Source organism: Cucurbita moschata, unplaced genomic scaffold (assembly GCF_002738365.1).
Source record: "Cucurbita moschata cultivar Rifu unplaced genomic scaffold, Cmos_1.0 Cmo_Scf00015, whole genome shotgun sequence".
NCBI classification, from domain to species: Eukaryota; Viridiplantae; Streptophyta; class Magnoliopsida; order Cucurbitales; family Cucurbitaceae; genus Cucurbita; species Cucurbita moschata.
In genome coordinates, this window is record NW_019268531.1 from 357,706 (window position 1) to 370,426 (window position 12,721).

At 36.3% G+C, this 12,721-nt stretch overlaps 5 protein-coding genes across 7 annotated transcripts in view; 2 read left to right on the forward strand and 3 right to left on the reverse strand.

Annotated features, from left to right (window-relative positions):
- The window catches only part of LOC111453422, a 5,808-nt gene extending 4,655 nt beyond the window's left edge, over positions 1-1,153 (forward strand). The window contains exon 3 of the mRNA XM_023094522.1: positions 906-1,153. Within this exon, the coding sequence (XP_022950290.1) occupies positions 906-953 (48 nt within the window). The 3' untranslated portion in view covers positions 954-1,153. The remainder of the gene's footprint in view (positions 1-905) is intronic.
- A 1,177-nt stretch (positions 1,154-2,330) lies between these two features.
- LOC111453690 (shikimate kinase 1, chloroplastic-like) lies at positions 2,331-5,973 on the forward strand. 2 transcript variants are annotated; one of them, XM_023094885.1, is made up of 11 exons: positions 2,331-2,644; positions 2,777-3,072; positions 3,554-3,609; positions 3,742-3,796; positions 3,878-3,950; positions 4,269-4,356; positions 4,730-4,812; positions 4,904-5,033; positions 5,179-5,257; positions 5,425-5,489; positions 5,610-5,973. In XM_023094885.1, exons 2-11 carry the CDS (start codon positions 2,856-2,858, stop codon positions 5,664-5,666), a joined length of 903 nt encoding a protein of 300 aa, XP_022950653.1. In that variant the 5' UTR covers positions 2,331-2,644; positions 2,777-2,855; the 3' UTR covers positions 5,667-5,973. The 2 variants fall into 2 exon arrangements, with proteins under 2 accessions (XP_022950653.1, XP_022950654.1); XM_023094886.1 differs by having other exon boundaries at positions 2,784-3,072.
- Positions 5,974-6,823: 850 nt separating this feature from the next.
- Positions 6,824-8,458, reverse strand: LOC111453691 (stress enhanced protein 2, chloroplastic-like). Its single transcript, XM_023094888.1, has 2 exons — positions 7,958-8,458; positions 6,824-7,398 (listed from the first exon to the last, which is right to left on the reverse strand). The coding sequence occupies exons 1-2, from the start codon at positions 8,279-8,281 to the stop codon at positions 7,129-7,131; spliced, it is 594 nt and encodes a 197-aa protein (XP_022950656.1). The 5' UTR covers positions 8,282-8,458; the 3' UTR covers positions 6,824-7,128.
- A 713-nt stretch (positions 8,459-9,171) lies between these two features.
- Positions 9,172-11,041, reverse strand: LOC111452981. 2 transcript variants are annotated; one of them, XM_023093886.1, is made up of 5 exons: positions 10,636-11,041; positions 10,088-10,138; positions 9,798-9,931; positions 9,604-9,695; positions 9,172-9,512 (listed from the first exon to the last, which is right to left on the reverse strand). In XM_023093886.1, the coding sequence occupies exons 1-5, from the start codon at positions 10,930-10,932 to the stop codon at positions 9,322-9,324; spliced, it is 765 nt and encodes a 254-aa protein (XP_022949654.1). In that variant the 5' UTR covers positions 10,933-11,041; the 3' UTR covers positions 9,172-9,321. The 2 variants fall into 2 exon arrangements, with proteins under 2 accessions (XP_022949654.1, XP_022949656.1); XM_023093888.1 differs by having other exon boundaries at positions 9,172-9,501; positions 10,636-11,040.
- An 843-nt stretch (positions 11,042-11,884) lies between these two features.
- The window catches only part of LOC111453245 (E3 ubiquitin-protein ligase RKP), a 15,447-nt gene continuing 14,610 nt past the window's right edge, over positions 11,885-12,721 (reverse strand). The window contains exon 12 of the mRNA XM_023094271.1: positions 11,885-12,463. Coding sequence (XP_022950039.1) covers positions 12,459-12,463 — 5 coding nt within the window. The 3' untranslated portion in view covers positions 11,885-12,458. The remainder of the gene's footprint in view (positions 12,464-12,721) is intronic.

Genomic DNA, 12,721 nt, shown 5'->3' on the forward strand with positions numbered 1-12,721 from the left:
AAAAAAAAAAAAAAAAAAAGAACTCAGTTCATATTATATAACGGGTTTCATAGTTTAACCTCTTCTTTGGTCTTGGGTATTGTAATGAATCGATGAATGAAAAAAGAAAAAAAAGAAAAACGGAGGACTTGATATTGTTGATCCATTCGGAATTAAATGTTTAAGGGAGTAGGGTGCTTGGTTGTCTTAGCTTATTAAGTTTAGGGTTGAAGAACTTCAGTCTATGTTACTGTTGTTTGTGTCTTGACTTCGCAAACGAATGGCTTTGTGAAGTCTGTCTATCTAATGTATATGTTTGGATTGTGCAAAGAAGTGAGTTTGTTAATATTGAAGTTCTGTAAGTTATGCTTGGCAGGGTGGTTTTGAGATTTGAAAAAGTTAATTTGAAAATCTATTTGTTTATTATTTGGCACGTAAAAATGTAAAATTTAAATAAATTGCATGAAATGTTTCTTAACATTTTGCTTGATAGGTTAGTGGGTAACATTATCCAGAGTGAAGGAAGTACTTTTGTAGTATCACTGACAGTTATCAAGCTCATCTCATCCCGGAGGATTAAAAAATTGTGAGGTGGGGGAAGAGTGAGCATTAGAGGGGAAGGAAGAAGGTCTTTCCCAATCTGTCTTGGGGTATTTTGTAGTAAAACCATGGATTAGTTCAATGGTATTGAACTTGTATAAAGTTGTAAAATGGGTGGACAGGCTTCCAGCTCAAGAGATTGGGGTTCTTACCAAAATCTGAATATGGAGGTTCAAACTTGTTTGAACTAATGTACTTTATTTTTAAGTTCTATTTAGGTATGATATCTTAGCTAAACTGTACAAAATAATTGGACGAGTATGGAAAAGTGTGTCTATTTTTGGATGATTCTTACGTGTATATTTTTTTTTTTGTTGATTTGCCAGACAAGAAAGAGCATTCTAAGCTGCTTCAACTGCTGCGTGAAAGCCTGAATTGAGTAGTCTTGAAGAGCCCACTTGTAAGTTGAAATGTCATTGTATTTATTGCTTTGGTACGATTACCTTCACTGCCCTTTATTTGAATTAGAACAAATGTATTATATGTTTGGATTTTGTAACATGGCTTTGTTCTGGACTGTGGCTGCTACTGTCTCATTAATTCCTCCTTGAATTAAAATAACTTTACAAGTGCCTCAAAAGTGTTCTTTAAGTCAAAAAGAAAATATGTTTAAGTAATTAGAAATTCCTTTCAAATCGTCCATAGATTAATTAAAAAAAAAAAAGGTAGGCACAATGTAAATATTAGTATTGGCTTTTGGTGATTTGGCTCGATGCCTTAAACAGGGAGAAAAAAAGTAACGAAAGAAAACTAGCCTCACAAGTCTGCAATAATCGTCACTTACATGTTAAGAAGCTATAGATAAAGTATCTGAGATAACATTCTCTAGTATAAACAGAAAAGTTGATTAAGACATAAAATGTAAAATTGAAGTGCTTAGTTCTACGATTATAAAGAACAGGTGAAAATATATGCATGACTTCCAATTGCCATTTAAAAAATATCATTATTATTCAATATTTGACCAGTTTCTTGTAGGGTAGTTAATTAAGAGTTACCAATTTTGATATGAAATTCATTTGGAATCAACAAAAGTTGGGGCGAGATTAGATGAGTTTTTGTTAAGAATCAAAACTATTTATTGGTATGATATTGTGCACTTTGAGCACAACTTCTCATGGTTTTAAAGGCTTAATTACAAAAGACCTTCAACAAATGGAAATAGTTTTTTCACTTATAAACTTATGATCTTTCATTAAATCAAGGAACTCATAGTCATTTTTCGATAATCTTCAATTGTGTTCTTGTTCCATAATGATGTGAATATATAAATAAATGAAAAAAAAAAGTTTTTAATTTTGTTTTTTTGGTGTGGAGTGGAAAAAAGTGGAAAACTTGGGAGGCGGCCCGGCGGTGGTAGGTGTGATGGAGATACGGACCAAACAAAAAAGTGGTCCGCCACGTGTCAGTCATGCATTAGAAGCTAGTTTCACAAAGTGCAGAAACCTAATCCCGAGAAGCCAACTGGGCGACCTAACAACCCCACACGCAATATTTCCGACGTATCCACAAAACTGTCACATCATTAACAGTCATTTCTCTTTTTCTTCTTCTTTTTTAAAATATAAATCCAAACAAAACAATTTATTATTTAAAGTCGGTAAATTTGTAATATATATATATATATAGTGTCTATTTCATTATTTTAAAATCATTAATTTGAGCATAGAAATTTATTTAATTTCATAGATTAGGGTAAACAAATTTATTTATTTATTTAATTTTGTTTTGAGGAGGCTATTATTATAGCGCGCACCAAAATGGATTCTGCTTTATCACTCAAGCTTCTCATCCTCCGAGATACGCACATATATATATATATATATATATATGCTTCGATTCGCTCTGGCTTCTGATTCCAGCTATTTGGATTCCTTCTTACGTTCTTAATCCTGTTTCTTTCCGCTGTCTCCTTCTGATTCTGCCGTGTTACGCGACGTTGATTGGATTTCGGGATTCGATTCTTTTCACTCCCCAATTGCATCGTTCTTCAGCCGCGATCGTTCAACTTCTACTCTGCCTACGAGTTTCTTTTGGTCTGAAACAAGCAGGAACTGTTTTCCTGGTTATTTTCTTGCTTTCTCACCGTTTGATGCTTCTGTTATTGCCGTTGATTTGATTCTGATGATTCTTTCGATTTTTTTCCCCTCCGTATCCCTCTTTTCTCGTCTATTTCTTCGCGTGATCTTTATTCAAGCATTCAGGTCGTGTGTGGTGATCTCTGACTTCAAAGATTAATCAAGTTAGCTGAGTAACAGAGGTGCTTTGGCGGGACTATGGAGGCCAACTTAGGACATTTGCAGTATCTATCAATCCGGATTGATTCCGGAATGTTTGTGACGAAACCGAGTGGTTCGGTCCGATTTCTTCAGCCAATTTCTGATCAGCACAAGCCTCTACCTCTGGTTTCAGCTTTTCAGCAACCTCTGAGACTTCCGAATCGCTGCAGGACGGTGTCTTTTGGGGCCTCCTGCTATCGTGAGAATATTTCAGGTAACATTGGACTTCCAGTGTGATTAGAAAAGTGCGTTTTTCTTCGTCGTTCATCCTCATGTCTTCCTTTCGTAAGGACTATGAATTTTATTTTATTTTTTGGTTTGGTGAATTCCTTTGCATTCTTTTTCGGTCCTAAATTAATTTCCATTTCTCTGAAGAATCAAATATTATGAAAGCAGGAACTACGCAGTATGATCGAGTAATTTGCTGAAGCAGTCTAATTCTACATCTATGGCGTTTTGCTATTTTGAGTTTTTCTGAAATTTTAAACAGAACCCTTTTTTACATTCTTAAAACGTCAACATTTTTTCACATTATCTTTCGTATGATACCATTAGTGATTTTGTTGCCATTAGAAAGGCTAATAGTCCCAGTTTAAAACATGACTTTTGTTTTATTATTTTGTTGTTGTTCTTGTCTACAGCTTGCGAGTAACCAATTGATCTTTGGCTTATTGCTTTCAATGCTCCTTTTGTAGGGCTGACATTGGAAACTGAAAACTTTCATCCTTTCGACGAAGATCTCCTTCTGAAGGTCAAGCAGAATTTTTGTTGCATGTTTACATCAACCTTAATTAGAGTTGTTGTGACGTGGGATATGTGATTTTCTTTCTAATTCATGTTAAGCTAAACTAGAATTTGAAAAAAAAAAAAATAATAAGTGCAGAACAAGTCACATGAGGTCCAGCCCCATCTAAATGGACGATGCATATATCTAGTTGGTTAGTGTGTGTTCTTTTTTACACTTTATAATTGGCAATTCTTCTGCTTAGATACTAATCTATCAGAATGCTACTTTGCAGGAATGATGGGTTCTGGAAAGACGACCATAGGCAAGATTTTGGCGAAAGAATTGAGTTACACATTTTCTGACAGGTTTGCGTTATTTAATTGCTAGCTAGCACAGGATTTTGATTTGAATTTTTACAAACAAGGAAATAAAGAACATATTGGAAGAAAAATTAATGCCTAATTTCCTTAACATCACGTCACTATTCCAGCATCGAAGGTCTATTCAAAGCTGAACTGGATGGAAGAACAGTTTTGAAGTGATATTACATGCAATCTATGATTTTTACTATGCTTTCTGACAGAAAATTATGGCATTCGTAATTTGCATCCATTTTTTAGCACAAGTATGTTAATGCAAGTTACTTGCTTTTGTATTAATTATGCATTACATATCTGGATCAGTGATACATTGGTGGAGCAAGAAGTTGGTGGAACTTCAGTGGCAGAAATTTTCAAGCTTCATGGCGAAGGCTTTTTCAGAGATAAGGAGGTTAGTTAACCTGCAATTTGACCATCCTTCGCATCTGTGAAGAGGACGGTTATTACTATCTACTGTATTTGATGTTTTTATGAACCGAGTGTAATGTGGGAAGCACAATGCTACCATGATAATTTTCATTGAAGTGAATATTTTAATTTTCTTAAGATGTTGGAAGGGGCAAATGTCAGCAATGTGATTTTCCTTCTGCTTTTATAGAAATTGAAAGGGATCTGGATTTATTATTGGGGATATCCAAAAAGCCTGATGAATTTTTTCAATTAGGTTGTTACTATTGCTATGGTTTTAAGCAGCTAAGTAAAATGTTTTGCAACTCTAAGCTGTTATAGCCGATCAAAGTTAGTGACAGTGATTTTTCTGTTAGACTGAGGTATTGAGAAAACTATCATTGATGCACGGGTTTGTTATTTCCACTGGTGGAGGTATTGTTGTTCGGCCTATTAACTGGTAATTTGTTTGGACACTCACACTTTCTAATTGTTATTTGGTTCTCTGTTTTTTTTTTTTGTTAAGTGAGACTCGTCCTATTTGATTGTAGGAAATATATGCAGAAGGGGATTAGCATCTGGCTAGATGTGCCGCTGGAAGCCTTGGCAAAAAGAATTGCTGCAGTGGGTACCGACTCTCGCCCCCTCTTGCACCATGAGTCAGGCAATGCCTACACAAAGGTGGTGAATCATTCTCTGTGAGGGAAACATTTATCCATAAACTATTTACTTTTCTTTATCAAGGGTTTTAGGGATGTTGCTTTTTGGTGTCGAACTCGTGATGCTTGATCCTAGCACATCTTTTAATCTGCTGATTCTCATTCAGGCTTTCAGGCGATTGTCAATTCTTCAGGAGGAGAGGGGTGATGCATATACCAACGCCAATGCCAAAGTTTGTCTAGGAAGTATGAAATAAATAAATCTTGATACTCCTTTGTCATTCTGGAAATATAGAAGTAACAAACTTCGCGTTGGAATCCATAAAGCTACAGCGTTTGTTTATTGTTCCTGTATCTTCTGTGTTAAGGAGGTGACTAAAACTTAAAATCAAGTTGTTTTTGTTAACTTGCAGGTCTTGCAGCCAAGCTGGGGTTATCAGATGTATGTAATCTGACGCCTGCAGATATTGCTTTAGAGGTTCCTCTCTTTCAGCCTCATCTTTGTTCTTGCTATGTTTGATTAAAAAATCTGACCTTTCAATAAAGAGAGGACCTTCTATATTAAAAAATGCTTGAGTTTTAAGTGTATTCTTTCCAGGCGCTTGTACAAATTCAAACATTCCTAGAACAGGAAGATGGTTATTCTACTAGTTAAGACTGCAAATGTTCAATGTCCAGAGCTTTAAGCCTCTCAAGCATGGAAGAAAGCTTGCTTCGACTCCTGGCAATTGTATAATATGGTGGGTGGTAAGTACTTCTTTGAACTTGATGATCTATGTCAATGTTAGTAAGTGTATCTCTCTGTAAATTTTGTGGTCGATAAAACTTGTGTGTACATGCACATAGTATGTATGACTATTGCATTATTTGTAGATTGTTGTTTGATTATCATCATATTTCTGTATGCATGTATAATATTCCATTGCATCTGAAATAAGCATCATTGTTTGATCACCATTTTATTTTTGTATGTTTGTGTGGTCCATTGCGTTTGAAATATAACATCTTGTTGGCAATTTTGTTTTTATTGTATTAAGAAAGTGTCTTTTAATCGTATGCATGTAGATTTCTTTTGGAATTGAAAAATTGAAACATTTATCAAATTTTGTCATTCTTTATGTCATAAAGAACAAATTCATGAACTTATGAAGGTTAGAAATGCAACATTTCTTAATGGGTTAGCCATGAATTGAGATCCTCATCTACCAACGTAAATGGGTACCTACCAGCTGAAATATGATATCTGATGACAAAATGGGGGCAGCTCGACAATTCTACTGGCTGGGCCTTTCATTTAGTTTGCCCGCTACCAATATGCATAGACATCGATTATTGAGTTATGTTATGTGTTATGTCCCCCTTCCCTCTCGATGTTAGTCTTAACTCTGACAAAGTATTCATACCTCGGTTCTGCACATTCTCTCTTCAATGTAGAAGTCGGTCGGGTTAGTTTTTCTTTAGCATTGTTTGATAATAATAATCCCTATCAACTCTAAACCATTTTTCAGATTTATCAAAAAATAAATAAATAAAATAAAACGAAATGAAATTCAAAGATCTCAATAAGTATTTTTAATTTGTTTTTTAAAGTGAAATAATTCTGGTTGATTAAAATATTTTTTCAAAAAATTCTAAGAACATTCTTGGAATTCTTAAATTGAAACCTTACATCTAAACACGACCATGCAAACAAATCTCTCGTGATTAATTTTTTTAATTCAACAACATATGGAATTAAAACTTTTGACCTAAAATAAGTTTTCTTTGTTGTATTACTATAATATCATATTCACAATCACAGCCAACAAATTAAAATAAACAAAAACGACAATTATATAATATACTCTCTATATCTGGTGGTGTCCATTGCATGATCTCCTACACATTTTCCCTACATACCAAAATATTTGTATTACTAAATTTTATGCATTAAAACCCATCTTTACTAAATTTTATCTAATCAAGTGACACTTCTTCAATCATGAAACTTCAACTATTTCCGATTCTGGTCACTTGATCAGAGAAAATCCTTCATATGAAGCTATAAATTCATATACTTACACTGTACTATATATATATATATGCATACTTACATATCTTTGATTCCGCCGGAGCATTCAATTGTCATCGTACAAGTCACTGGGATCGTTTTCGTAGAAAAGGCCGTCGACGATCTGGTCAATAAGCGAATCAATGAAGGTGTTGCAGCTAATGCTGAAGATTCGACCTACTCTGTTTCGGGCGTTGGAGGAGAATGCAAAAATGGTTGCCAGAGTAACAGCTCCCAAACAAACTCCTGCTGCTTCCTCAATCCCCTCCAAATCCATCTTCCTGAATACTGAATTTCCCGTCACCACCTCCATTGTTACGGTCGCCGCAAACACAATCTGCAAACAATTGGAGTCTGAGAAGACATTGCCTCGCGCATAAGTAATTTTAGGTATTTTATTTGACGAATTTTACAATGCTTTTATCACCGCGTAATTAATCAACAACTTCGACGTATTTCATTGGCTAGATCAAAAATACTATTCACAGCGACTACCAAAACCTCTACGGAAGCGTCTGCTAATTTAGGGTTGGATCATGAGTTTAAAATTAAGAAATATAATCTCTATTGGTGCAGAATACTTTTGGAGAAGCATCTGCTAATTTAGGGATTGATTATAAATTTAAAATCAAGAAATATAATCTCTATTGATAAGAGCTAATTTAGGGATTGATTATAAATTTAAAATCAAGAAATATAATCTCTATTGATAAGAGTCCTGCCTAAAGTAAACCACCAATCTTATGTCAGAGTGAATAATACAAATATAATATGATTGTGTAGATCCTAATTTTAAACCCCACCTTACTTCTATTTAGCTATTTCTAATTTTTATTTTATTTTATTTGAAGTATATGAAAATGAAGTATGATTACGAGATGAAACAGGAAACTCACCATGGCGAGGCGGCCGGAGATGATCTCGAACTCATGGCTATCCTTCGAACTCTCTATGTACTCAGACAGAGTCGCGAAGAACCGAGAAACGTCGTCGTCGTCTGAAGCATCTCCAGCGGCTACTCTCTTAGCCTTAATAGGAACAACCGGATCGGATCCAAAGGATCTCAAAGTGCACAAACGAGGCTGTAGAAGGATCTTCGGGGTATCCGAATCGGCGGACTTAAGTTTCGGAAGCGAAATGGAAGCGGGAGGCGATCTTGGCGGGACGTCGGGCAAGGAGGAGCGCAACTGGCAGTGAACAGAGCGTGGCGAGGCAGCCATGTGGAAGAGGCTGTGCGGAGTGCGATTGAGGATGGGAGAGAATGGAAGAATGAGCAGTGGAAAAGAAGAATCTGAGAATGGTGGATTTAGAGTACACGTTGGAGGTGATGGGAGGATGGGACGTGGAGCCTTTTTTGTACGCTCACGCAATTTTCAGCTAGGTGAGGTGAGGCACCCTGCCCTCCTCTCCCACAAATTATTACACAAAACCGCCCTTTTTATACAAATTTGAAAAACACCGTTAACTATTTCCAATTTCGATCCAGTAATTAATAGAATCGGTAAATTTTGAAAAAAATATATATATATATATATTCAAAATTTTTAATTAAATTTGAATAAATTGTTCTTTTATGCTGGGTTTGATAATAAAAAAACTCTACTCGATTTCTTATAATTTCTTGGTCATAATTTTTATAAAACAATAATAAAATTTTTAAAAATGAATCTTTTTTTAAAACATTGTTTTGATTTGTAAACACTCTAAAAAAAGTAAACAACAACAAATAAATAAGTAGTTTTTGTGAACTCATACCTAGAAACAAACCATTAAAAAATAAATGATTATCGACCAAAATTTTGAATTGTCTTTTTCTCTCCATAAATTTTAACTAAGATATGCTTTGATTGACGAGTTAAACAAAACACTAACTATCGTTTCAACGATTGATAATCTGATCACCACCTCGCTACTTCTCATCCTCTCAATCACTTGTGCTTTCCCAACTACTATGGGGATTTCATATGCCGTAAAAGATCAAATTCTTTAATTCTTTACTTCAACAGAGGTCTTATAGAAGAGAATTGACATTACTGAACTTATATAGTGACCTTCTTCTAATTCTAAGTTGCTAGAGCTATAGGGGTAGATGGATCTAAACTCAGTCAAGTTTAAGACACCCGATGCTATCACAAGCTAAAACCTTGAGATCAATTCTTTTAGGAAAATCATGAACTTGTCAACTCAAAATCATGAAAGGAAATTACTTACAGCCATCAAAATTTAAGTTTGCTCCCACTGATATCTTCAACTTTGTACTCTACTTCTTCTTACCTCGTTTGCTAAAATGATTCAAGGCGAGCCGAGAGAACCTTGTGAGGGAGAGAAATAATTGAAAGATGGAACGGCCTTTCACAATCCCCCCCTTGATGTCTCTTGCCCGTTTAGCCAGAACCGGCTCTGCTGCCTCCACCACTCCCAGATTGGCTACTGTCATTTCCTGCACTTTGGCTAATCAAGTAAAAACGAATTCATTGCTCAACATTCAATAATACCCTCCTCCCTTTTGTTCAAATAAGAGGCAAAGAAATCGTAAGGGAACCTGTTGGAGTCATGTTTGTCAAGCTACGCAATCTCTCTTCTGCTACTCGAACAGCTCTAGTGGAACTTCTCACACCTTGGGTGATATCCTGGCTGCAAAGGATGCCACAAATCAGCCTTGTGTCTTGTTCTTTGCAACATATGCAAATAGTTAGTTACTGGGTAAACAAAAGAATTCAAAATCTGATGTCAAACCCAAGATCACTGAGCTCCATGGTCAGATCACTAATTTCCATGCCAGATAACCGAATGGCTGCCATAGTGCCTGGAAGTTCCTCCCTTGTGACATCCATGAGCTTCTCTAATGATTCGGCTGCTCTCTTGAATGCCTTCGACATGAAAACATTGGGGGCAACAGGTTATCAGTTTGAAGAATTGGAAGAATCTCATATGGGTGCTAAGACACAGGAAATATAGCCATGCCCATATGATGCATCACTTTAAATTGACAACATTCGTCGTGATCAAAGTTGGAGAATACAAACCAGGAGAGTGGGAATTGCAGAACAAAAGAGCCAGGTTGCAGCAATAGCCGTCTACAAAGATGTGAAAATGCGTAGTTATCAGCTAAACCATATTGCCACACTTCCCAATCACCAAGAAAAGTACAAGCCAAAAAAGATTTCAACTGCTTTACACAGAAGTCCAAACGTCGAATTACTCACAGTAATAACTACGAATTTTAGCAGAATTTCGGCCTCATTTGAACTAAAAGGCCCCAATATCAGACAACAAGCGTTGCAAGTTAGAAAAAAACCGACAAAATAACGTAATTGCTCGCATATTTCCAACTATTAGCGCCGAAAATACGTAAATAGAAATTCTCAAGTATGTCAATTGCGTCAAAAGGGAAAGCAATCGCAAATTTTGGAGGGACGGGGGAAAGGTGTAGGTTGTGTTGCTAGGAATGACACATTGCACATGCTTTCAATAACATTCAACACGTAAACCAAATCTATTAGACTAAGCGCATCCAAACAAGCCCTTACGAACTCAGATTCTCAGTGAAAGAAATTAAAAGAGGTCGGATTACCGCGCAGGCAACGACATTAAGAACAAGGACGTGGCGTTGAGTTAGTGTGCACTGAGAGAATTGAACATATGCCGGAGAAGAATGTCCAATAGTTTCCGTATAACGCAATGAAGTCGATGGATCAGACGGCGATGACGATAGCGATTGTGCTCGCACAGAAAGCAAAGAAAGTCGACGATTCGGTAGCCTGAGATTGTAAGGTTGGGGTCGGCGAAGTTTAACGTCACTTGGCCGTGCGTGAACGAGACTATGCTTCGCCGCCGGGCACGGCGGCGATAGTTCCAAAGCTCGGAACATTGCTTCGACCGTTCTAGTGCTGCAAAGCGATCTCCGATCTCGGAAATTGGGGCATAGCCGAGAGGATGTGAAGATTTTGGGCCTGCTAAGAGACCGCCTTCTTGTAGCCCTAAAGGCCCAGAGTCGAAATATCTACAAATAAAAGCTAATTTTAGTCCATAAATGTTTTTTTTTTTTTTTCAATTAAAAGCCCAACTCATCTTGTGGCACTCATAAGTATTTGAACTTTATAAATATGTAAAATAATATATTATGTTTGAAAGATTAGATTTTCATCACTCTGTCTTGGTTGAATATCAAAAAGTCAAACACAAACCGATCGAACTGAAGGCATGTGCATCTGCACGTGAATGCTCGATAGGATAAAGTTATCTTGACAAGCTCCAAATATCAACCCACCAAATACCCATTCAACTATGAATCTAAGACGTGTTTGAAAGAACTTTTTAAGTGCTTCGAAAACAAATTTATACATCAATACCTTTTTAAAACATTCAAAAGAAACATTGAAACGAAACTCTTAATCTTTCCAAACGATTCAACTCACGACCTTATCTCACGTCTCTTGAATCATACCATTCAATAAATTTTCATCAAAGAGATCTATAAGTACATAACGTTCAAGGAGATTAAACATCTCAAGCAAAAGACCAAATTCTAAGGGATCTTACCCCTCATTTTTTGGGCAAACCTTATGCTACTAAACAATCCAGACGCCAGCCTTGTAATCTTATTCCTAAACTTAAAAATACACACTTCTACACATCTTACGCAGTTGCTTGTAATCCAAAAGTAGGGCAAAAAAGATCTCAACAAGCTACAAAATGTATTCACTAGTTAAAGAGAGGGAGCTGCAATCATTTTCCATCAGGAACCAATGCCAATGTTCCCTCTCAAATGGCCACTGGTTACTCCAAAATGCAGGATATAAAGCTAAATAATCAGAAGCATATATATCTCTAAATTCACTTCAATAATCATTAAAACATGAGTTCCCTATTCACAAGGAATTATTTTGCACTCACCATAATATGGTGCACGAAGAAAGCTTTTGCTAACGAAACATATTTACACTGAGATCTGAAAGAAAACTCACTTGTATTTATCCCACACTCTTATTGGCCAACTCTTCAAGAGGCACACTTGCCTTGTTTCTCTGCCCACAATACTTCCTTTATTGGATCTATCTTTCTCCTGGAGACATATAACTTCATAACTTCTAGCTCTAGCTTGAAGTTGATGACAGTTACTTTACCAGTAAGAAGAGAACGAGCATGACCACCCTCATCAGAACAGCAAATCAATTTGTGCAAGCAGCGGAAGAGGACCTGGCTTCTGGAGCAGTCTGTCCCACACCTTCCCTTTTAGCTCTGGAAGCAGAAGACAATGTGAGAATGTGATGGAAGCTGGCCTTCATCTTGTTCTTCCTATTCTGATTTAAAATTCCTTCATTGACTATCAGAGGAAGATCCTTTGAGAAACACCAAGAGAGAAGCTCCATTCGAGCAATAGATCTCTATGGATAGTTATGCTATGATTAAACAAAATACAATGATTCACTATGTCAGAGAAATTGATAGAGAGAAAAAGGGGAGTCAACAAGTATTTTCCTTGGTATTTACATCTCATATATACAGAATATTTCCCCTCAAACTTACTACAAAATTCCCTAACCTTGCTCCATGCTATAAAATATTTTCCCCAACCAAATATGCTTTGGTACACCTATACAACTATATTTCTACTGACCCATGTTTAAATCTGATTCAAACTACCCCCCCCCCCCCCC